The sequence below is a fragment of the Ambystoma mexicanum genome, chromosome 4p (assembly GCF_040938575.1).
Source record: "Ambystoma mexicanum isolate Mex_15411 chromosome 4p, UKY_AmexF1_1, whole genome shotgun sequence".
In the NCBI taxonomy this organism is placed as follows: Eukaryota; Metazoa; Chordata; class Amphibia; order Caudata; family Ambystomatidae; genus Ambystoma; species Ambystoma mexicanum.
Window position 1 is genome coordinate 274,305,446 of NC_090927.1, and position 23,478 is coordinate 274,328,923.

The 23,478-nt window shown below is 46.1% G+C and overlaps 1 protein-coding gene across 3 annotated transcripts in view; it reads left to right on the plus strand.

Annotated features, from left to right (window-relative positions):
• Nucleotides 1-23,478, plus strand: part of SLC25A27 (solute carrier family 25 member 27) — a 575,367-nt gene that overhangs the window by 222,225 nt on the left and 329,664 nt on the right. For all 3 annotated transcript variants that reach the window (XM_069605807.1, XM_069605806.1, XM_069605808.1), the window contains one exon: nucleotides 4,724-4,808. In XM_069605807.1, the coding sequence (XP_069461908.1) occupies nucleotides 4,724-4,808 (85 nt within the window). The remainder of the gene's footprint in view (nucleotides 1-4,723; nucleotides 4,809-23,478) is intronic.

The following is a 23,478-nucleotide window of genomic DNA, read 5'->3' on the forward strand; positions in this document are numbered from 1 at the left end:
GTATAATGCTGAACTAGCTGTGGGAAAGATTGAGAGGTGCATGAGGTTCTGGGAAAGATTGCCTTTAGCAATGATGGGTCGCGGAGCTATGCTTAAAATGGTGGTGTTGCCCAGGCTCCTGCATTATTTTAATAACATCCCGCATATGATACCTAGGAAGTTTTTCGCCAGGTTGCATAGCGTGTGTAGGAATTTCCTGTGGCACGGCACGCGCAACAGGGTCGCATTATGGAAATTGCAGAACTCTTACGAGAAAGGTGGCGTGAAGCTGCCGAACTTTGAGGCCTATTATATCGCGGCGCAACTGCAATATGTGGCCAGGTGGCTTTCAGATGAAGAGACCCCCGAACATAGGCTGCTAGGGAAAGACTGTTCCCCCTTCTATCTGCGGGAGGTGATTTGGGTGACTGGCTCATGGATGAGAGAGCGTCCTAAGATGCTGGCCCTTGGCAGGAACATATGGCGGCGTGCCTGTCGGATGATGGGTGACCCCGCGCCGTGTATGCCGCAGTTCCCTCTGATCGCCCTGGCAAAGGAGGACGGGCAGCTGAGAACTATTATCCGGACGTATTGGGAGTCAGTGGGATTGATTACAATGGGCGACATCTGGCAGGAGGGGACCCTGATGGAGTTCGATGAACTGGAGGCAGGGTCGGGACTACACAGGGGTCAATATGTAACATATCACAGGGTGGCCCGGGAGGTCCGGAGCACGTGGCCCGAAACTACTTTGGCCGATGAACCGGATGCCACGCTGGAGACGATGTATGACGCATCAGAGGGCGGACACGAGGTCTCTAGGTTGTACGAGATGTTGATGACAAAGGTTGGGAAGGATTTAGGGTACCTGAGACTGGAGTGGGATGCAGAGGTGGGGGCTCCGATGTCGGATGGGATGTGGGAGCGCGCCCTGGGGTACCATAAAAAGGTATCGAGGAACGCCAGGTTCAAGCAGATACAGCTCTATATTACGCACAGGGCATATATGACCCCCCTCAGAATTTCCAAATTCCTAGGTAGTGGGTGCCAGGCGTGCCCCAAGTGTAACGAAGAGAATGCGGACATGATACATATGTTCTGGGCGTGCCCAGTGATTGCAACTTATTGGGGTGAAGTGGCGCAGAGGCTGGCAGGAAGGGGTATTACACTTAAGGTGGATTCGGCGTGGGCTTGTCTGCTGGGAGGGTATCCCAGGGCGCGTAAGCTTCGACATGTTGATAAACTTAAAGATCTGGCCTATGTGCTTGCCAAACGTAGGATAGCCATGGAGTGGAAGAAATGTCACAAGCCGCGAGTGGAGGTCTGGTGGCGGGATCTCCAAAAATGGGCGGATGCTGAAACGACAGCGTGGCAAGATGGCAGTATGGCAGGCGATGGGGAAGAAATAGGCTCTCTCATGGCATGGAAGTTGTTGTTAGCTGAACTGTTTTGTGCGGGATCGGCCTCGGCTGGACTTGAGAGCGATGAGGCCCCACCGCACGGAACGGACACTGATGGTGAACACTCTACAGGCTCATAGGGGGGAGGGATGGGGATTGCAGTGCCTTACTTTTTGTTCGTTTGGCTTTGTTGTTTGAAGTGTTTTATTTATGTTTTGTTGTAATGTTGTTTGGTTGAGATAAAATAAAAATATATTTAAAAAAAAAAAAAATACCTTTGTTGACTATTCAGAACCTTTTCCTGGAACCTTGTTAATATTGAGATACCAATGCCTTCTACATTCCTTAAAAAGGATTTGATCAGTTGTTCGGGGTTATAGATTAAGGAAAGCAGGTATTATGCCTCTGAATTTCCCTTGTTTTATACATTTTAAAATAATATATGCAGCCTGTGTCAGTCCTGCACCTAATATGAAAAAGCGTGTGAGAATGATCACACGTGATCGTAAGGCCAGTATAAAGACACAGTTGTTTATACCTGAAAAAAATGTAATAGATGTAAGTATTTGAGGTTCTACATTAATTTTCATCACATATGATGGAAATTTCCCCAATAAGTTACTTTATTTATTGCACAAAACGCTTAAGCTATCTCTTCACAATTTATAAAGATTCTTTAATGCAAGGAATTTGTTTCAAGGGGACAATCTTGCAGGCTGCTCTTGCAAAGGTATGAGAAGCCTCTTTTGTGATTGTGTGGACCTACACTTTTCTGTCATTCTTGCACATATCCGTGTTGTGCAGGCAGATTACTTGTATCACTAGACTAGCCAATAACTGGGCAAACACAAAACAGTGTTGGGCTGCAACATTATTATACCTTTTAGACCAGACCAATCGTTCCGTCCCATTACACCTTTCTATTTCAAACAAGCGGAACTTTGGTCCTTCAGAACCTCTGAATGCACCCACTACTGCCCTGCACGGTTTCACTTACTGGCTCTACCATTGATTGGGATTGTTACTACTTGGATTTTCCTTAGATGGGGATGGTTGCTACTTGCATATTTCCCTCAGGGATGTGAACCTGGAAGCAGATCCCTTAACATCTTTTATCCAATTGTAGTAAGAAATGTTGACAACAAACGCATGCCTATGGGAGTGGTGCAGAGACCATGATGAACCATTGATCTATGGAGATCTAAAATCGTTATTTTACTTTAGAGTGCCTCTTTATAATGGGCACTACACATAGACAATGGCAGTAGCTCCAAGCATGGAGTGCACAGATCCTAGGACTGCTGGCACTATGAATAAATGCTGACCTTTCTACATAAATAAAAGATACTCATTTGTACATTTCGTTTTTTGTTGCTTTTGGTTTTGGCGGAGAGATCTCTTGCTGCGCTTACCAAATTCGTTGATTGGACTTTGTACTTGGCTGTTTAGGAATGTGAATATTGGATCTTTAATTTGCAATGGCTTGATTATGTGACCCATGTGCATTATGCTGCTCTAGTTTGTAGCCTTATGTTCTAATCTTCATAAATAAAGGAAAACCACATTTTTCTGAAGGTAAGTATTATCTGGTACCTGTCGGCAGTTGCTTTTACGCATTCCAGCTTTGCATGGATGGCATTTTATTCATCCGGAAGCTGGAATATTAAATCTGTTTGTCATTGTCTGTCTTGATGTGGCTACTACTTTAATAATCCAAGTTTTAAGGGTTTGGGCCACAATATAGGCATGTAAGCAAGCAAAATAGGTTATCATTGATGTAATGGATGCATCCCAAATGCGTCATTCTCCACCTAAAATTGTACCTTACCCATTCTGTGCGAGCATACCGGCAGAAACAGAAGCTGTTGCCAGTCACGCGCTACGTCGGCCGGACTGACCCGCAAATTACTTTGTCCGGGACTGATACCTGGATTGCAGAATAACGTCCTCCTGCCAGGCCCTTCTCCACACACACACATGGTACCACACGCTCCTGCCCATTGAGACAGCCAGGCATCACCAGGAACATCAAGTTTCTGGTGATCATTGCACCATGTTTTGTCCCCTACTACCTAAGAGAGGATCTACATGAGACATTTTCTATAACAAAGAATAGCTCACGATAGAGACCAAAAGGACACGGTTACACCATCTACTACAGGTCCTGATGAAGGCCTACCACATATAAGCTCCATCAAGCTTTTTCTTGGGCCGAAACACAATAGTGTCAACGACTTTTCCACAAGTTCAGTGTCCACTAATCGCACTGAAAATGTCTCTGTTCACCGAAAATTGTTCTGTTCTGTGTTCACATGTTTGTCAAGTGATGGATGTCGATCAACAAAAACAAAACATGTTGTATGTTCACCAAAACCCAGTCCAAATGACTGGGTTGTACTTACCTGTATTGTATGCAAAGTTGTAAATAGTCAAGGGTCTTTGGGTACTGTCTTTCTAGCCTTTGAAAAATATTTATAAATTAAAATGCACAGGGTCAAAATCCTTATTGACCTTGATACAATCTAAAGAGATTGTTTACTGTGTAGGAATACAAGAAGAAGAATGGGTGTGATTTCTCACACTGATTTTTTTGATTGAAAACCTTACCCAGAATACATTTCCTGGTGTGGGATTTTTCTGAACCCATGTTCTTAAAACGTGTTTGTCACTCTGCCGCATGGTGGTACAAAAATGCTATTTCTAGTCCAAAGTACATCCCTGTTCGGACTTTGAATGATTTGAATGTATGGTTGTGCCACTTTGAACTCCGATCTAAAATGTTAGTAGATTGTACCATCACGCAAATAAAGGAAGTGGAGAGAGCAAATCAACCGCTAAAATGGAAATAAATGTGTCTGATCCACCGATATGCACTACCATAAATATCTTTGCAATCTCTTAAACTTAATTGAATTGTTTTTTTTTTTCCTTCTTTTGCTCAACTCCACAGGCTCCCCTCCACACCCAACCTGAGACTGAGTGATTTGCTACAACCTGTTTCCTCCACTGGTCGCTTGTAGATCCCTTGCTGCCAAGTTGCCCACCCCCCAGTTGTTTGCTCCCCACTCAAGTGTATATCTGCTTCCCTCACTGTGTCCTCCCCCGTGATTTGTAAAGTGCTCTGTTGTTTCTTGAAGCTAGGTCTGCATTTAATAAATAGCGTAGTGATAATAATTTTCTTGGGAGGAAAGACAAAATGATAGTATGCATTTTAGACTTAATTAAATAATTCATGGCAATTTGAATCCCATATCACCATTAAGGCTTTGTCTACATTTTCACATGCGATTGTCTTATTAAAAATCTCCACAATATAATGGTAATAACTGTTATTTTTTACTTAGTGTACTCTGGTGTACGCATGGTTGCATATGAACAGCTACGTGATTCTGTACTTGGAAAGGCTGAAGATGATAGCTTCCCTTTTTGGTAAGTCATACAATTATCCTTGCTAGTGAGTGCAAATTAGACATTGTTAATACTTAACTCCTAATGATTCATTCTCACTTGTTTAATCATAATCAATCTAGTTTTATTTTGTATACATTTTAATTGCCTGTAGTGCAATCTTAAGTTCAATTTTGCTTGAAAGTCGTTTTTTATGCGTGGGATGCTAATTCCATGTAAATTGAGCGGCTAAAAGGTTTGTCAACCCATTCCTTATTCATGGCTCTGCTGCCCCATAAACCAATCTGTATCCCTTCAATGTCTGCCCCTACAACTTGGCAAAAACTTGGCTAAAGCCTGATGAATATCTTCCATGAGAAGATTGCGAGGGGTTAGAAATGAGAGGTGGCCACAAAGTGGTAATGTTCTCAACCTCTGACATCTTTATTAAAAGTGGAAGGTTTGGATAAAGGCTTCTCTTTCCCAATCCTAAAAAGTTTCCCTACCTAGGAAACTATTAACTAAAAATCAGATGGTGTCTTGTCCTTGTGTCCAAAATATATCTGACCTTCACACTAGAAATTCATCAAATAAGGAGTGTAAGGAAATTGTCTCCGAACTAGGTTTAAAAAGCGTTCAGATATAAAGCAATTAAATATATCCAACTAAGTGGTTTCTTCCAAGGAGGCATCCTTGGATCCAGAGGATAGTCCCCTTCTCCAGGACTAATCTCAGAAAGGATGGTGTGTCTTTTCCAAACAATTTTCTCCTCAGAATAATGGGAATATTTCAGGTAGGATGGCAAAGGTGTTTTTTCCCAAAAATGTACTCTTTTGTACAACAAACACTCCAAGGATGGCAAAAGTGTCTGTTCCACACAATATCTTTCCTAGTATGGCACCAGTGTCTTTTATGTACCAACTTCCTAGTATACTCCCCTGCCAGGAACCCTTCAGTAGATTATTTAGATCCCCTGGTATACTCTCCTGCCAACTATCTATCCACAATGTCCTTTTCTTTCATATGCTTCACAAGGATTACCTGGTGTACTCCCCTGCCAGGTATCCCCCCAACCCCCCTGGGCCTTGTAGATACCCTGGTATACTCTGCTGCCAGGCATCTCTTTCCCAAAGGCTCACTGCCTGATGTACTACTTTTACCAGGACCTATTTTAATGTTCTGTCAATCTTTCAGTATAACACAGTTGTACTCCTACTTTATTGGTTTTAGATACTGCTTGTATCAATTTTGCCCATATTTGCATTTCATATATGGAGACTTGTTCAAGTTAATTTCTTCACCAATTTTCATTTGCTTGTGACAATATTTAATCCAACTTTCCCTATATTGACATCTCAGATATGGAGACTTGTACAAATTCAGACTTAACATCTTCCTTAACATTTTTGCTCCAACTTTCCCCATTTTAGCATTTCGTGCATGAGGATTTGTGCAAATTCAGTCTTTTGAATGGATTGTTTCCTCCCACATATTCCTACTCTTATGATATCTCCATATCCAGCTTTAGTTGCTTTGGAAATGTATTCCAGCAGGGGGCACTGTCCGTTGATACCTGTCGACTCGATGTCCCTCGAGGGCCTCTGTCTCGATGTCGACATCATCACTGGTGTGTAGCGTGCGCAGCGTCCGTTGGCTTCAGTTCTTTTTTTCCCGTGAGAGCTATTGCTTCGGAAGGTCGGCGCGCTTAGGTTCTTTCAAGGAACCTATTGAATTTAGTTAAAAATGGCATCGTCGTCTGCAACTGCAATATCGTGGGTTCAAAAAATGGCACGACTGCGGAAAAATATTTCCCTTACGGACCCCCATCGGGTGTGTCTGTGGTGCTTACGATCCACTCATGACATCGTGTTAGAGAGAATTCTCTGTAAAGGCTAATTTCCCAAACGTAGTGAGTCCCCCCAGCAGCTTTGCTGGATTTTTGGGGTTTATTTTTTTTCTCCTGCTAAGAGTGAGACTGTTTTTCTCCCACTCTTAGGCATGATTTGAGAATGTCCTTTGACTTTGTAATGTGTTTTATGGGCTAAGGGGTCTTTTACTCCATTGGGCTTCATGTGTTCTTGGTAAGTGTGTTACATAGCACCCTCAGTGCAGTAACACAGGGGTGTCATAGTGACCCCCAAACATAGACTCCATACCCTGGGACTGACTACTGTCTCCCAGGGCATGTAAAGTCACCATTGACTTTACTAGTCTTAAATTGTGAACAGAACCAGTACAAACCCTCATATTGTGGAAGTACTGGTAGGGGTAATCAGATTGCCCCTGGGTCTGTTTTTCGAGGGGGCACTGTGCAGTCCCCCCTCGTCGAGTTTCTGGCTGGTGGCAGTGGTTACCACGTGAAATATTCCACCGGAATATTTCCTATGGGATTTTCCCATTCATTTTAAACGCACCACTTTTTTGGTGCAATGTTAAAGATACCTCTGGGTTATTTATTTAATATTTATTCCCCAGTTGGGTCTTTTTGCCAGGACTCGGTTTTAAAATGGCGTTTGTATTCGCCTCTAACTCCAACCCAAGTCGAGCCCTTTGTTCCACTTTTGGCGGGCTTCTACACAGAAGCCTCCAAAAGTGGTGCCACTCTTTCTGGGTCTACAGGATGTGTGGGAGGGGGGAATAGGCACCCTGGACTGAGTTGCCTTGGCAACTCAAGTCGCACTCTTGTGTGATTGGCCCAGTGGTGAGCCGCCCGGCTCACCACTTAGCATGTTTGAGTGACAGCTAGGACTGGTGATTGGGGGTTTTCTGCATAAAAGCAGGGCTTTGGAGACTGGAACCTCAGAACTCGCCACAGGACCTATAGAATCCGAAGAGGGAGAAGCTAAGCCGACCTGCAACGATGACACCACCGGTGGAGCCCTGCTGAACCGGCTCACCACTTCCCAACGACAGAGAAGATCTTCTTCCAGGAGAGTCTTCTTCCTTTGAGCTGGTGGGTTTAACCAGTTCGCCCTCTTTTCGCCTTCCTGGATCGTCTCGTGGTCGAATCGCCCGTGCCAAGCATCCCGGCGGCCGGATAGCCACGCTTCACCACTACCGCGAATAAAAGGGTAGTACCTTTTAACCGGGAAACTCTGTGGCTAGTTTCTTCCCTGGCAGTGCAACAACCTCCAGCTTTCCTCCACGTCGAGATCTTCTCTTCCCCTGGACGAAGCACCGACTTGCACCCGCTGCTAGGAACAACTGCCCCCGCTGGAGCTTTCTCACCATTTCAGATACTGTGTCCTGCCTGGTCTCCCTTGCAACAGACTGTTCAAGGTGTCCCGTAAATCCTTGACTCTCTATCCTGGGGTGACCTGGGACCTGTTAACTAACTTTTCTGAACTCATCCAGCTCCTTTTTAAACTAGCTGCAAAGACTTTTAAAGAGTACTTCAACTGTGTGATCTTGGGCACATTCCGCCTTGCTCTCCAAGAGTGGGCCTGGCCTATGAACTTTTTGCTCTACAGTAGACCCTGCCTTTCTTGACTTGCTGTAGTTCTTTTAAAACTGTTGGTATTGTGTGCTTTACTATTTCTGCCTTTTCTCTCCCTTTTAAAATAATTATTGGAGTGCTACCTTGGTTAAGCGCTCACCTCTGTGTTGATATTAAGTGGTGTTCTTTTCCTAAGACTTGTCGAATAATTAATCAGGGAGGTGTATATATTTCTAGTGAGAAAACTGAAAAGGGCAGGATAACTCTAGCCTCTGGACCAGAGTATTATAATTGCATAGAAAACCGGATAAAGATTGTCCAGGGCAATATATATTTGAAAAAAATGTGTATCAAAGTTTATTGAAAGTGATACCAACAATTTAAACAATGGTGAGTCAATCACTAATAATTAAACACTAATCATTTTAATACAATACAACAGCAGCAACCGTATGACTAAAATTGGCTAAAACATTATCACACATACTTGCCATTCATAATGCGCGCATGCGTGTAGGCAATCTACAAAAGAGAGAATGGTAACATCTACCTCCTGAGGAAGACGTTGTGTTTACTACCACTACACATCGAAACCGGTCGAGAGATAAACCCTACAGGGATGTGATCTTTTGCACTTTTCCTTCCGATCCACCCTGTCAATAGATAATTTGTTAATTCTATTGATTGTGAACATAACAATAAAGTCTGTTTTATGGGGAATAGTCATGAATTCCTCTTCCCCATAGGTTTTTAACATGATTCCTTTGTTTTTTAGCTTTTGGATGTATGTCACATTATAAAGAGTTGGGTTTGAATGAGCGCACTATGAATGGCAAGTATGTGTGATAATGTTTTAGCCAATTTTAGGCATATGGTTGCTGCTGTTGTATTGTATTGTATTAAAATGATTAGTGTTTAATTATTAGTGATTGACTCACCATTGTTTAAATTGTTGGTATCACTTTCAATAAATTTTGATACACATTTTTTTCAAATATATTTTGCTCTGGACAATCTTTTTCCAGTTTTCTCTGTATATATTTCTAGTGACTGTGTTTGAACTTGCTTGACATATTAGTGCCAGTGTATTTTTACAAGTGTGTTTTTAAATAAATAATTATATACTTTTATACCAAAGCTCTGGTCAGTATTTGCTTGTGCTACTGTATTTTTTTGTACCTAATGTGTATACTCTATATACTGCCTAACTCTTCTTGAGAGAAGTCTGACTGCTCAGCCACAGCTACCAGGTAAATCTGGGTGGTACAGATTGCTACCAATTGGGTTTACTGCCAACACCTGTAGTCTTAAACTTTTTTGCAGTGGTCCCTAAGGGAACTGCACAGGTTTCTGCCTAACACATCGAATGTGGGTCCTGCCTATCAATGATAGTGAAAGCCCTGCAAGAGCGTAGAGGGAAGTTAGCTTCGGGTAGGTCGCATAAATCCCCTTCAACTCAGTCAAAGAAGCGATGCTCTGAGTCAAGAGGCCACTCTTCTCATCGGAAGAAAGCTAAAAGGTCCAGAACCTGGAGTGGTTCTCACCACTAGTCATCCTCTCGCAGCCTTTGAAGAAAATGCGTCACAGATCGTCGTCAAGTTCCTCCCCGGAACAGGTCGCTTGCCTGACCAGATCGGCCTCACCGGCTGAATGGGAGTGATTCAGACTGAAAATGCTCAAAGTATTTGAGAATGCGGCCTCGACCCCCCGCCCCCGCCCCTCCCCCGAAGAAAAGCAAGAGCCATGCCCATGTCGATAAACCCGACAGAGAAGGCAAAGGACAAAACTGTGCGCCCTTGTGCCCGAGTGTCCAGGAGAAAACTTCTCAGGAGCCTTCTAAGGTTCCTTCGAGTAGAGAAACTCCCTAAAAAAATTTTTTTAAAAAAAAGTATTCGATGTCATCGACAAAAAATTCGACATCATTGTCTAAGAAACCTTCGACAACTCAACCGTCAAAGCTCTCCAAGTCGTCGAAGAGTTTGCCATTATCGAATAACACGACAACATCCTCGGAGGATGAAAAACATTCACCCCACTGCCAAGGAAAGACTTTTTAAAAAATGTTTTACATCACTTCATTTATGAAGATGATTAGCCCTCTTCAGATGGATCACACCCTTTTGGGTTACAATATGTGACACAAGGTGCTCCAGAGGCCTTAATATCTATCGAAAGACTCAAGGATACAACATGTACATGCGACTCTGCAAACTGCAAGTGGGATAGACATTTGAGTTTACAAGGTCAGATCCCTCAGACCACGCTGATGGATTGTACAGGCAACTGATGTTTAGGGTCATAGAATATCTGGAGTAGAACTGCACCACTTTTTGAGCAGGATGACCTCACAGATATTTTAGATAAAGGACCCCAGGAGGACCCTATTCCTTTTCATCTAGCCCTACAAAAGAGAGTTAATGCTAACTAGGAAACGCCAGAATTAATTCCAACAGTGAATACAAACTTGGCAAGCAAGTGCAGAGCATCAAGCAGTGACCTGATATCTAACAAAGCATCCTACCCCAGAAAGTTTGGTGTTTCAGGCCGCCACATCCACATCCAAAGAGAATGCATACCCAACAATTCCCCCTGACAGAGATGGCAAACGCTATGATGCTTTGGCAAAAAATCTTCTTGCAGGGTTTATGAGCCTTAAGTCGGCTAATGCCTTGTGTGCACTGGCTAAATTCACTTTCACCCTATGGGATTGCATATCGATGGCGGCTGAACATATCCCCAAAGGGGAGGCGCTTTTTAAAAAAAATATTGTCAATGTGCGAATCCCGTCAAGCTGGTCTTGACTCTGCTGACCATACCATCAGGGCTTATGGCGGCTAGCAGTGTAATGCAAAGATTTGTCTGGTTAAGAGTCTTGTTTTGCTCTGCATGTACAATCCAGACTTCTTAGCATGCCCTTTGACGGCACACATTTATTTGGCAGCAAGGCTGACTAGAGTCTGGAGAAGCTGCAGACCTCCGAAGCAGCAGCCAAATCCCTTGGGTCTGCAATCAGACGGGCACAAACTTGCCCCACTGGAAGAGCTTAGAGTGGCAGGTCCTTTAGCTATTACTCCTCAGTTGGAAGAAGGAGAGGACTGTTGCATCAAAGCAGTCAGAGAAGATTTCCTCCATAGTGGACTGGGAAGAGGTACTAAATCTGCCCAGCCAACTGCTACTTTACCCGCAGCTGCTGCATCAGCTGCCTCAAAACCTCTCTGAGGCCTTGGTCCTCAAAACCCCAGTGGGAGGCAGACTCTCACAGCATCTGAAAGAATGGCGGAGCATCACTTCAGATGCATGGGCATTGGAAACAGTAGCCATGGGTTAATGCCGTCCCTTTCTAAAAAAGGCTTGATCATCCACCGGGGAACAACTCTTTCAAAGTTCCAGATCCTCTTCTTTTGCAGGACATTTCGACCCTGCTGGAGAAAGGTGCTATAGAACCGGTACCTGTAGCGGAGAGGAACAAGGGTTGGCACTCCCCTTACTTTCTAATCCCCAAAAAGGGCTGAGGATTGAGGACAAGTTCTTGATGGTTACCCTTTCTCAGATCCTTCAGGCCCTACAACTTCAGGGCTAAATGATATAATTGGATCTTCAGGATGCTTACTTTCATGTGCCAATCCATCACAAGCACAGAAGGAACTAGGTTTTCACCAAGTTGATGGCAGTGGTGGCAGCAAGCCTCAGGAGACGGGGGTGGGAGGGTCCCAATTTTCAGACAAGATGTCAGACCTTCAGGTTCCAAGCAGAGTCACACAGGATCTTCTGTGGTGGGCCTGTGAGGACAACATCCTGAAGGGAGAACCGTTTTTGCAACCACGGTCGGAGATAATTGTAATGACGGATGCCTCACTCACGGGATGAGGTGCCCACGTCAACTATCTGACAATCAGCGGTCGTTGGCCTCCATCTGGTCCAAACTAGACACCAACCATTTGGAGCCGAGGGTGATCAGACTAGCACTAAAGACCTTCCTGCCCGAGGAAAGAATGTCATGATAATGATGGACAACACAGCGGCCATGTACTACCTCATCAAGAGAGGTGTAGAGTCCCTACCACTGTGCAGAGAGGCAATGCAGCTCTGGTTCTGGGCAATTCAAGAAGTAATCTGTGTAGCAGCAGTTCACCTGGCCAGATAGGAGAGCACTGCGTCTGCCGCTCCGAACAGGCAGAGTACAGTCTCCTACGAGTGGAAACTAGCTCAGGAAGCCTTTCAAGAGATCTTCACCCTTTGGGGAACCCCTCAAGTTGATCTGCTCGTAACCGGTGTCAACCAGAAATGTGTACTGTACTTCTCCAGGGAATTTCACCCAAGAGGAGCTCGAGGAGACGTGTTTGTAATGGAAGGGTTGGATAAAGGCACTCCATTACGAGTTTCCTCCATTCCCAGTCATTCCTCGCGTGATAAGGCTCTGGAGAAAGTTTGGGAAATCCATGATCCTAATTGCTCCGGATTGGGCCAGGAGGATGTGGTACCTGGACCTTCTGGACATTGGCCATCTGTCCTCCAGTACGTCTTCCAAAAAGAAAGGACCTTCTTTTATTTTTTTTATTGGTTTTAGTTTGTTACAAAATGTTACCGCAATATTTCCTTCATCTAGTCTTGTTGTGAATTTACATCATCAAATCAGGTTCTTAATCCTATCAAAAAGTTCATTTAGTCACATAATTTAAAAACTTCCCTCCAGGAATTTCATTCCTGCTAGAATCAAAGAAAGGTTTTCTCCTGCTAGAAACAGTCCACCATTCATCTATGGTCAGGGATTCCAAGTCTTTACAATAGCGTGTTACAAAATTGTTTCTTAATGAAGTTAGAGCTATACATTTATTGGATCTTCTTTTTTTTTACTGAAATTTTTTTATTGACATTTTACAAAAATGTTCAACTGCAACTGTTTCCCCCCACCCCCACCCACTCAAGCAAGTCTTAGAACCTGAGGAATCCGGGGCCTCGAAAAACTCAGATATTGCCTTTAGGCTACTTGTTGCTTAGTGTTCACTGTTGTCTCTACGGGTGCTTGGGACTTTGTGTAGTGGTGTTTCTCGGCAGTCCCTTAACTTTTTTACTTTGTGCTGGGTTGTCGCTCCCCTCCCTTGTTCTCCTCATTCCTTTCCCCTCCACCTTGGTCCCCGCCGCTGCCTCCCCCTCTTCCTCTTTGGTCCCGTAACAATTTCTAGGTTTCAATGAACTTCCCATCCCAGCATTGCCTCACTCCATCCCAGGCTGTTGGAAAGGTTCCCAGGTCATTATTGACCATCGCCGTCAATTTGTCCATAAGGAACATGTGTTTCAGTTTGTTTCTGCCATTCTTTTTTACTAGGGGTCTCCGTGCTCTTCCATTTTTGCCGCCCCGCCCATAGCATTGTTTCCCACATCCAAGTCCTTTGGTGGGAGACTGAGTAGCATGGTTAGTGGGTATTGTGCGAGTAGTTCCCCGGTGACCTCTTCCATCCATCTCCTCAAGTCCCCCCAATATATTTGTATCAGCGGAAAGTGCCACCACATGTGCCCCCTTGTACCCACTTGGCCACATCCCCTCGGGCACTTCGGTGAGACCCCCGCAAAAATCTTTGGTAACTTCAACGGGTCTCGTTGCTATCCCTGTAGGATTTTTAGATTGTGTTCCATGTCTGCCATGAATATGTTTCAATGGAAGGCTATTTTATAGACCTTCTTCCATGCTTCCTCCGTGAGGCCCTCCCCCACCAGTTAATTCCAATAATGACGGAATCCTGTCCTCTGTATAAAAAAAACTGAGCACTAACAACATCACAATTTAGACACCATGCGACCTAGAGTCGGTTAAATTTAATGCTTTCTCGAAAGGGGTTTGCCTTCTCGTACATTTTTTTTGCTCCCATTTTTGGTGACATAGAGTGCACTTCAGCCGAAGATACTCAAATATGAAAATCATTCCGGGGCCCAGGGCCTCTACAATTTCCTCATAAAACAGGAACTTGCCTTTTCTGAATAGTTGGCCCACGCTTTCCATGCCTTTGTCCGACCAGTGCTGCGTGTTTCTGAATCCCTTGTTTCCAAGCCTGATTACCGGGCCGCACAGGGATACCAGTGGAGAGGGCCATGTCGTGAGGTGATCGTTGGTCTTCCCCCTCCCTCCAAATCGACCAGCGTACCCCTAGGGTTGGGTGGTGTAATAGTCTACACAGGATGGTTTTCCGTGGTGCCCAGAGAAGGTCTTGCACCTTATGCGGGTGCGCGTCCATATCCTCCAGATAAGTCCAATATGTGTTTTTACTGTCTTTCATGTGTTTGAGGAGTACCCGTAGTTGGGCTGCCCTAAAGTAGAGACGGTAGTCAGGTAGCCCAAAGCCCCCTTCCTCAATCGGCAGAGTAAGGGTTGTTCTTAGTCCTCAGAGTTTTACCCTGCCAGATGAAGGCTTGAATCACTTTCTGGAGTTCACTAAAGGTCTGGTCAGGGACTCTAGAGGGGAGGGATGTGAAAAGATGGAGGAATCTTGACAGAATGTTCATCTTCACCGCTGTCATGCGTCTGTACCATGACAAAATCATGTTAGCCCATTGTTTTATATCCGTCTTGACCTCTGCCATTATAGGGTTGTAGTTGGCTGTCATTTTTGTGAGGCCCCTAATAAGATGAATGCCCAAATAGCGGATAGAGACCGTCTCAACGGTAATCGCCAGGAACTTGTTTAACAGGTCTTGTGTTCGTTCTCCGATAGGGAGTAACGAGGATTTTGATTAATTTTCAACCCCTCGAATTTCCCAAAGGTTTCGATTAAGGAGAGTAGCGGAGGGAGCGATCAGTGAGGCTGCACCAGGTAACCCAGGATGTCGTCCGCAAATAGCTTGAATTCCGACTCGCCTCTCTGTATGCCTCTAATGCCCAAGTGTGTTCTCACAGCTATGGCGAGAGGTTCCATTGGAAGGGCATATATTAATGGGGAGAGGGGACACCCCCGTCTTGTACCCCTTAATAGGTTAAACGGGGCCAAGAGTTATCCGTTCACCTACACCTTTGCTGTGGGGGCCGATACATTGCTGCTACCCCCTTTCTCATATGCTCCACAAATCCCATCATCTGGAGGAGTAGCATCATGTATCGCCATTCGACTCTGTCGAAAGCTTTCTCAGAATCTATAAAAAGCAAGCTTGCGTCGAGGTCCGACCTTTGTGCATAATGAATTAAATCTATTGTCTTTCGGATGTTATACCAGCCTTGTCGTCCCCCTTATCAGCCCCACCTGATCACCGTGGACTAGTGATGGCATAATTCCCTCCATCCTCTTACTGAGCACCTTCGCCAGGATTTTAACATCAGTGTTCAGGAGCGATATAGGCCTGTAAGAGGAATATTCAGTGGGGTCCTTCCCCTCCTTGGGTATAACCACTATAATTGCCCCCATCATAGTTTCGGGTAGGATATCACCCGCCAAGACCGCATTAAACACCCTGGCCAGGTGGGGCACTAGTGTGGAGCGAAACATCTTGTAGAAATTCACTGAAAACCCGTTCTCCCCTGGCGAGGGGCTGCCCTTCATTCACTTGATTGCTCGAACTATCTCCTCCTCTTCTATCGGAGTCTCTAAATTTTCGGCTACCTCCCTTGCCAGTCTTGGAATTGGGATCTTCTTAAGGAAGTCCCCTACCTGGGCATCCGCACCTTCAAATTCCGACTTCTATAATCTCTCGTAGTACCTCCGAAAGGCTATTCCCATACTCGGGGTGTCATAGCTTAGTGCCCCGTCTCTGTTTTCGTAGCTCTCGCCATCTTACTTTTCTGGGCCTCCCTAAGTTTCCACACTAAGATTTTATCTGCTCGGTCCCCATTTTCATAGGATTTTTGTTTTAGTAACTGAAGGCTTCTCTGTTTTTTATTTAGCTGGAGTTCTTTCAGCTCGGTCCTATATTGCTCAAGGGCTGTCACCTTGTCAGGGGAACTATGACCGTCTGGAGTGCGGCCCGGTTGTAGTTCCGCTATTTTCTCGCGGAGGGTTTTTTCTTGTGCCTCCCGTTCCCTCTTTTTTTGGGCCCCCGATTTAATGAGGACTCCCCGTATTGTCGCCTTGAATGCGTCATACAAGGTGTGTGGGCTGACCTTTCGTTTAGGGCAAAATACTCCACTATATTATCTAGGACCGTTCTTGCTATCACCTCGTCCTTAAGTAGGGCATCGTTACACTTCCACCGCCCCTTTCTTTTTCGGCCCCAACCCCCCAATAGGGTAATTCTCACCAGGTTGTGATCAGACCAGGGAACCGTGTCGAACCCGTGGTCTGTTAAATAGGGACGTAGGGAGCTATCTGTCAGGATGTTGATCCTGGAAAGACTTGTGTATCTTTGAATAAAATGTGAATGGTGGGTCACCTGTGAATGTGCTTGGGAGCGTATACTCCAGGCCCAGCTCCTGGTTAACCCTGCGGAAGCTTTGTGAGGTGGGGTCTTTATGCACCTGTGGAGCATGGACTTTAACTTCTTCCCATCTCTTGCGTGGTCTAGGACCATGTTAAAGTCCCCTCCCCCTATCAAGGTACCTAGCGCGAAGAGTCTGTTTATCTCTCACCTTCTCCCAGAATTGTGCCTGAGCTTCATTGGGCGCGTAGACCACCGCCAAAGTCAACTGGGTTCCCTGGAGTCTGCCCTTTGTGAATAAATAGCGGCCCTACGTGTCTTTGAGTGGGATCTCTGTTTTAAAACCTGTATCCCTCGCCAACAATATTGCCCCCTCTCTCTTTAGATTTGTGCGAGGAGTGTAGGACTTCCCCAATCCCTCCCCCTCTTATGTTGGGTTCTTTTCCTTTACCCCAATGTGTCTCTTGCAGGAAGAGAAAGTCCAATCTCGCCCTTCAGAACGCCCTACACACCGGGGACGTCTTAGTGGGGTTGTTTAAGCCTCCGACGATCAGGGAGCCTACCTCCAGCACAGGAAGTTGATCAGCCATTATTGTAGTCAGTGTTGCCTTGTTTGTGGTCCCCAAAGCACCAGCTTGTCCTATCTCCCAATGCCATTGTTCCTCCTTAGAGGAGCATCTATCGCCCGAAATCCTCTGCAACTGTTGGGTCCCCCGCTGCACCCCCATTCACCATCCCCCCTGAAATGAGTTTGAACTCCTCCCCTTTACCGTCTCCCCCTGGGTGGCGCACAACCCCCCCTTCTTCCCCACAACACTCATCTGCCCCCCTTCTTGTCTAAGACTCTGGCAAACGAAACTTACTCAGTCTCCCCCTACCCCTTCTCTGGCACCCAGCCAATATGGTTGACCATGCCCATCATCGCCGGGCTGCTATTAAATATACTCCTTCCGTTGAGCCCTCTCCTGCCCCCCCCCATCTCAGTACACCATCCTGGAAATGGACCCTCCATACTTGCTGTTCGTAGGGATAATTGCCATGTCTTTTTTTTTTTATTTCCTGGACCCCAATCTGGGCCAGGCCATGTCTACCCTCATCTTTCAGGGCTTCCCTGTCCTCTATCCTTTGTCGGGGAAGGGGTGTTCAGTTTCTAGCAACCTGGGATTTTCTTCCTGTCCCTCGGCCTCTCCTTTCTGCTTGCTCCTGCTGCCACCATCCCCGTGGGTCTTCTCTGGGCGTTCGCGTCCTCCACGTAATCCTGTATTGCACCTCTAATGTCCTCCTCCGTGACCAGGGTCGTTCTCTGTCCCATGTATTCAAACGACAGGTAGAACGGGTAGCCCCACCTATAGCGCACCTCCTTTTCCCTCCGGCACTGGGTCAGGGGGCGACACAATCTCTGTTTAGCCAGCGTGCAAGCAGAAAGGTCTTGAAAGATTGATTATCTTTGCGTTATTGTATGTAATGTCCTGAGCTTTCCTGGCTTCCTTCAGCACCTTAGTTTTTTCTGTGTAGTAGTGAAGGCAGACCAAGATGGATTGGGGGGCCTCCCGCCCTACTCCCGGCCCTGTGTGCCCTGTCGATCGTGGGTTCTGTAGTTGCTTCATTCCCGAAGAGGAAGGGGATAACTTCTCTGACCACTCGGCATATGTCTCTTTCCGTCTCCCCTTCTGCCTCCAGCACGCAGAAAAATCGAGGTTATTTCTCCTCTCCCTGTTCTCGAAATTGTCCATTTGGCGGGCTGTCTCCTCATCCCTCTTCTCCAGCGCCGCCAGTCTCATTTATGTTTGTGCTTCCTGGACAGTGGACAATGATTGGTTGGTCTTGAACTGCAGCAACCTGTCCTGGACTTTGTCCACCCGTTGGTCAATTTTCTCCAGTTTCTGGGCTATATCTGACCTCATGTATTATTTCCTGTAATAAAGAGGCAAAGCCCTTTTCCATCGCTGAGGTGCCCCCGGGCAGGTCCATCTTTTCTCCCTGGTCCAGGGTATTCCAATGTTTTTTTTGTCTCTTGAAACCGGTATTCTTGAAGGGCTTTCTTTCAGCTCATAGGGCCTCCTCGCGTGGTCAGTTGATACAATGGCCCCAGTCTCCGTGGATCCGATGTACCCCTCCCAGGCTCAGGGCTGGGTTCCGCCTGAGGTGTCTGCTGCATGCTCACAGGACGGGTGGGGATGGGCTCTGTTGCCCTGTGGTTTAGGTGAATCTTGTGAGGGGGGCTCCTTTAAGGTGGGCACACGCCCCAATGGGAGCCCCTGGGGGCCCTCACCTTGTCTGTGTCCTGTCACTGCCAGGTTTCCCATCAGCCTCCCTGGTCGGGCATACGCCCCGTGCGTTGTCTCAGAGGCCACCACCCAGCTCTGATTACCGCTTCATTGCTCTGTCTCGATTTGGGCCGGCGGTGGTGATTGGGTGTGTAAGTCTAGCCTCCCCCTCCGTGCTGCGGTGGGTTTTCCGTTCCTGGTTATTCTCTGTGGAGAGGTTGGCCTCTTCCATCCTTACTTCTGCTCAGGCCCCTGGGTTATTGTCCATGGGTTGGAGGCCCCCTCGTACTCATGGGGTTGGGGAAGTCTCCCCCCCCCCCCTGTGTAGTGGCAGGGTCTGTTGTGCTAGGGCTGTCTCTCCTCTTAGTGGCGTTGTTCCCACGTCTCTGGGAGTGAGGGGCACCCCGTGAGTGATCTCAGTCGAGAACCAAATCAGTTGTCTCCAGTGCCTGATTGTCTTTGTGATGTGTTAGATCCCCGGGTTAACCAGCCTCACTTCCCTGGGCTGAGTGATAAGGCCTCACCTTTTAACCCCAGGCCCTCTCCCCACAATGAGGGCCTGGATGCTGGCGTTGTTTCTGATGCTGGGTTTCTCTCTGCTCCTCGACGTCTCCACTGCCCACTGGCAGGGAGGGGGGGCGGACCGGTATTGCCCCAAGGGCTTGTTCCCCCCTGGCTTTCCCAGGCGTTTGCATGGGCTCCCTCTCCTCCAGTTAAAAGCCTCTGGGTAGCTCCGCCCCTCCTCCTACCGTAACCGGGGGTGGCGAGGGGGCCGCTCTGTGCTTTGGCCTGTTGCGTTTCCTTCTGGCCCCCTCTGGCACTTGTGCAGCAGCAGGGGGGCCTCTCTCATTCTCTTCCTCAGGGCATGTGTCGCCTCCCCGAATCGGCTCCTCTTCCCGCCCCCGCAACTCCGGCGGCGAGGGGGGGTGCGTGGGACTCCCCATGTCCGGTCACTTAGCCCCCCGGTGGAGCTGGCGTGGTGTGATTGCTCCTGCGGCCTCCAACCCATTCCCCTGCTGCGGCACCAGGACCGGGCACACTACGCCGACTCCCGCTCAGCAACATGCGGAGTCAGTGGTGCCCTGTTCTCGAGGTTGCAGGGGTCTTAAGACGGCAAGTTTTTTATAGGGATGTCTGGGGGGGCAGAGGGGGAGGAGTTCCTCTCGCAGTGTTTGGTCTCTGCTCTTCTCAAGGGGTCGTCTGGGGGGGGCGCAAACCCCTGATCGCCCGACCTGGCGGGAGCTCTGCGTTCAGGCTGCCATAGCCTGTGCGCCCCCTGGTGGCCTAGACCTAATTGGATTTTCAAGGTTTAAAAACAAAAAAATTAAATCAACGCTCCCCTCCTTAAACAACCCCCCCGCCCCCCCTCCCCCCACCGGTACACTGGATGTCCAAACAATATGCAATTCACACAGTGTCCAAAATAAACGCAATCTGCTGTGGGCAATATTGTTCCATATAATCTCCATGCAAAAAATTCAAAATCGCAGCCCAGTCTGATGAGAACTTAGCCTGTTCCCCTTGAATTGAATAGGAAACCCACTCCAAGGATACAAATTCCACAGCTTTTTATACCAGTCTCAGATATGTGGTGGGTCCACCGATTTCCACTTTCGGGCCAAGAACAAGAAGGCTGCTAACTGGAGAATGTAAAAAACTTTCCTCATGTTTCGCCTGCTGCTATATGATCTGGTTGAGCCATGCCCAACAATGTTTATTCAAGACTTCTCCCTATCTTGAAATCAAACATTTCCCCCATGTCCCGCTGCACCTCCCTACAGTATTGACTCAACTTAATATGTATCCAGTCTCCCCTTTCCCCGTATTCCGTCCAACAACAAGATGAGACTGCCCGGGCGATGTTATGCAACCGATCAGGGGTATAATGCCATTGGCACATTAGTTTAAACCAAAATTCCCTGATCTGAATAGTTCTATTCATTTTTAGGATATCGGACCACATCTGATTCCAATCGTCTTCTGTTGGTGCATACCCCAGCATCTTAGCCCAAGCCTGTTGATATGTAGATATCTTTGCCCGGGATTCATCTGTTAGTAAACTATAAAGTTTAGAAATGAAACGTGTATTTCCTGAGCTTGAGGTAAAAAATTGCTCAAAAGGGGTACGTTTTCTTGTGGCCGCTGACTTATTGGTTGGAGCCATCAACCAGTAGCGAACCTGGACATATTTAAAGTGCTGACTCTCCTGAAGGGCAAGTTCCTCTTTGCAGAGAGCAAAGGATTTAATATCTTGTCCCAAAAACATATCCCGAAATTTCGTACAGCCAGCTGTTTTCAATTTGACGAAGGAGTTTTCCGATAACCCAGGGGTAAATTGCGGATTTGCAAAGAGGGAGGTGAACTGGGAGGTAAATGAAGTAGATATGGTGCAGCTTAATCTACTGATCCCAAATTTCTTCCAACAGTCAGGTAATCTCACTTTGGTGTATGTTTTGGGGTCTATCTGTTTTATGCAGCCATAGTTTCTGACCCATTCTAGATACAAGTATCGCTCTTTCCATCTCGTGCCATCTCCTAGTAGAGTCACCCCCAAACCATTCCCTTATTACTCAGAGCTGTGCTGCATGATATTCCCTGAAATTCGGAAGTCCCAAACCACCCCTATTTAAAGGGAGCATTAACGTTTTCAATGCCACCCGGGACGGCTTGTTATTCCATATACATTTTGTATAAAGTGTGTGAAAAAAGGAGGACGGTACTTGGATCAGGAGAGCCTGAAAGAGATCTAAAACTTTGGGCAGAATTACCATTTTCACCGCATTTATCCGATCTAGCCATGAAACCATAAGAGGACCAGGACTGAAAAAGCTTTTGAATTTCCCCCATCACCAGATGAAAGTTGGCGGAATACAGTTCCCCCCCCCCAGTGAATTTGTAATATTTATAACCAGCACCTGGTTTCAACAGAGCCGTGACGCTTCAATTGCTTTGGGAAATTGAGTTTGTCAAAGTCCAAGATTCAATATTTCAGATTTTGTGATATTGATCTTTAGGCCAGCTATAATGCTAAAATGTTCCAACGGAGTCAACGCAGCTGGCAAAGACTCGGCTGGATTAGAGAGCGCAAACATCATGTCATCTGCATATGCCATCATCTTATACGTGCTCCCCCCCACAAAGGTTATGCCTTATATAGCATCCGAACACTGCATTCGCGACAGTAGTGGTTCTAAATGTATTGCATACAGAAGAGGTGATAGGGGTTAGCCTTGTTTCATGCCTCTACAGAGAAAGACTTGCAGAGACAACTGACCATTTATCACTAATCTGGATGTCGGATTCAGATAGCTAGCCCGGACCATCGCTGAGAGCCTAGGGCCAAATCCCATAACAGTTGGAGTGTTAAACAAAAAAGACCATTCAACCCGATCGAATGCTTTTTCAGCATCTAACGAAACAAATATTGCTTTGTCCTGCTTTTTAGCCACTTTTTCCAATAGATGACAAACCTGCCGGATGTTATCATGGGGTTTGCCTGCCCTTTATAAATCCTGTCTGATCTGGGTGTATAAGATTGGGCATATCCTTTTCTAAACGTTTAGCAACACTTTTTGTATACATTTTTGCATCTATATTGATGAGAGCAATCTGATGGTATGATCACATTTTGACAAATCTTTCCCTGGTTTCGGAATTTAAATGATTTTGGCTTCATCCATCGAATTCATCTTGCTCGAGCTAGCAAAGGAATTAAGATCCGTTAATATTGGGACAATAGTTGATTGACATTCTTTTATAAAATGAGGTCACATACTCATCTGGTCCTGGTGATTTATTTATAGGCAGGTTAGCTATCGCATGCCTTACCTCCTCCCTAGTTATCTCGGAATCTAAAAGTGTTCTGACTGCCGCAGAATTATTTTCTAGAAGGGTATCCGACAAATATGTTTGTTGTTAAGTGTTGTCGGGTATATCTGATTTATACAAGTCAAGTAAAATGCCTGGAATTGTGCCTTAACTTCTTCCGTCGAGGTTACCTTCTTTCCTGTTAAATATTCCACCCCTTGAATTGTCTGCGTTGCCCTTTCCTTTACTTTACATTCATACCACGCACCAGGGACCCAAAGGCTTAAGGGTGCACACAACACAAAAACCAAAACGGCACAGACACAAAACAGATAAGATCAGCTATACTCGGGAGAGAGCCATATGAAAGACAGCTAGCGACAGGACCTAACAAAATAGTAGCTTTGCTGGTTTTACAGCGGAATGTCAGCAATTGGTTGGTGTTATTAGATCTAAGGACTCTTAGACTCTGTTGCTCCACCACACGCCCCTTCAGATAGGCTGGCATAAGACTGAACTGTCATTTGTGAGTGATCAATAACATCCTAAATTGGACTCTTGCCTTCACTAGGAGCCAATGCAGACTCTGCCTAGACTTCTGTTTAGGTTGTTTGGCTAAGAACGTGTCGGCTTTATTAGCTTAAATGTAAACCCTTTGCTTTAAGTACAGTATACTCTTTTCAACTTGCTTGGTGCGTATTAAATCTAATCTACCCCTAGCACACCGGTACTGTCTTTGGAGTGTCATAGCTGTATCTTCCTCCATTTGACTTAGATTTCTTTATCTCAGCATCCAAATATTTTTCTACCTGACGTTTTAACTTCCCCCTGTGTGCTTGTATGCAATTATCTCCCTTCTGAGGGT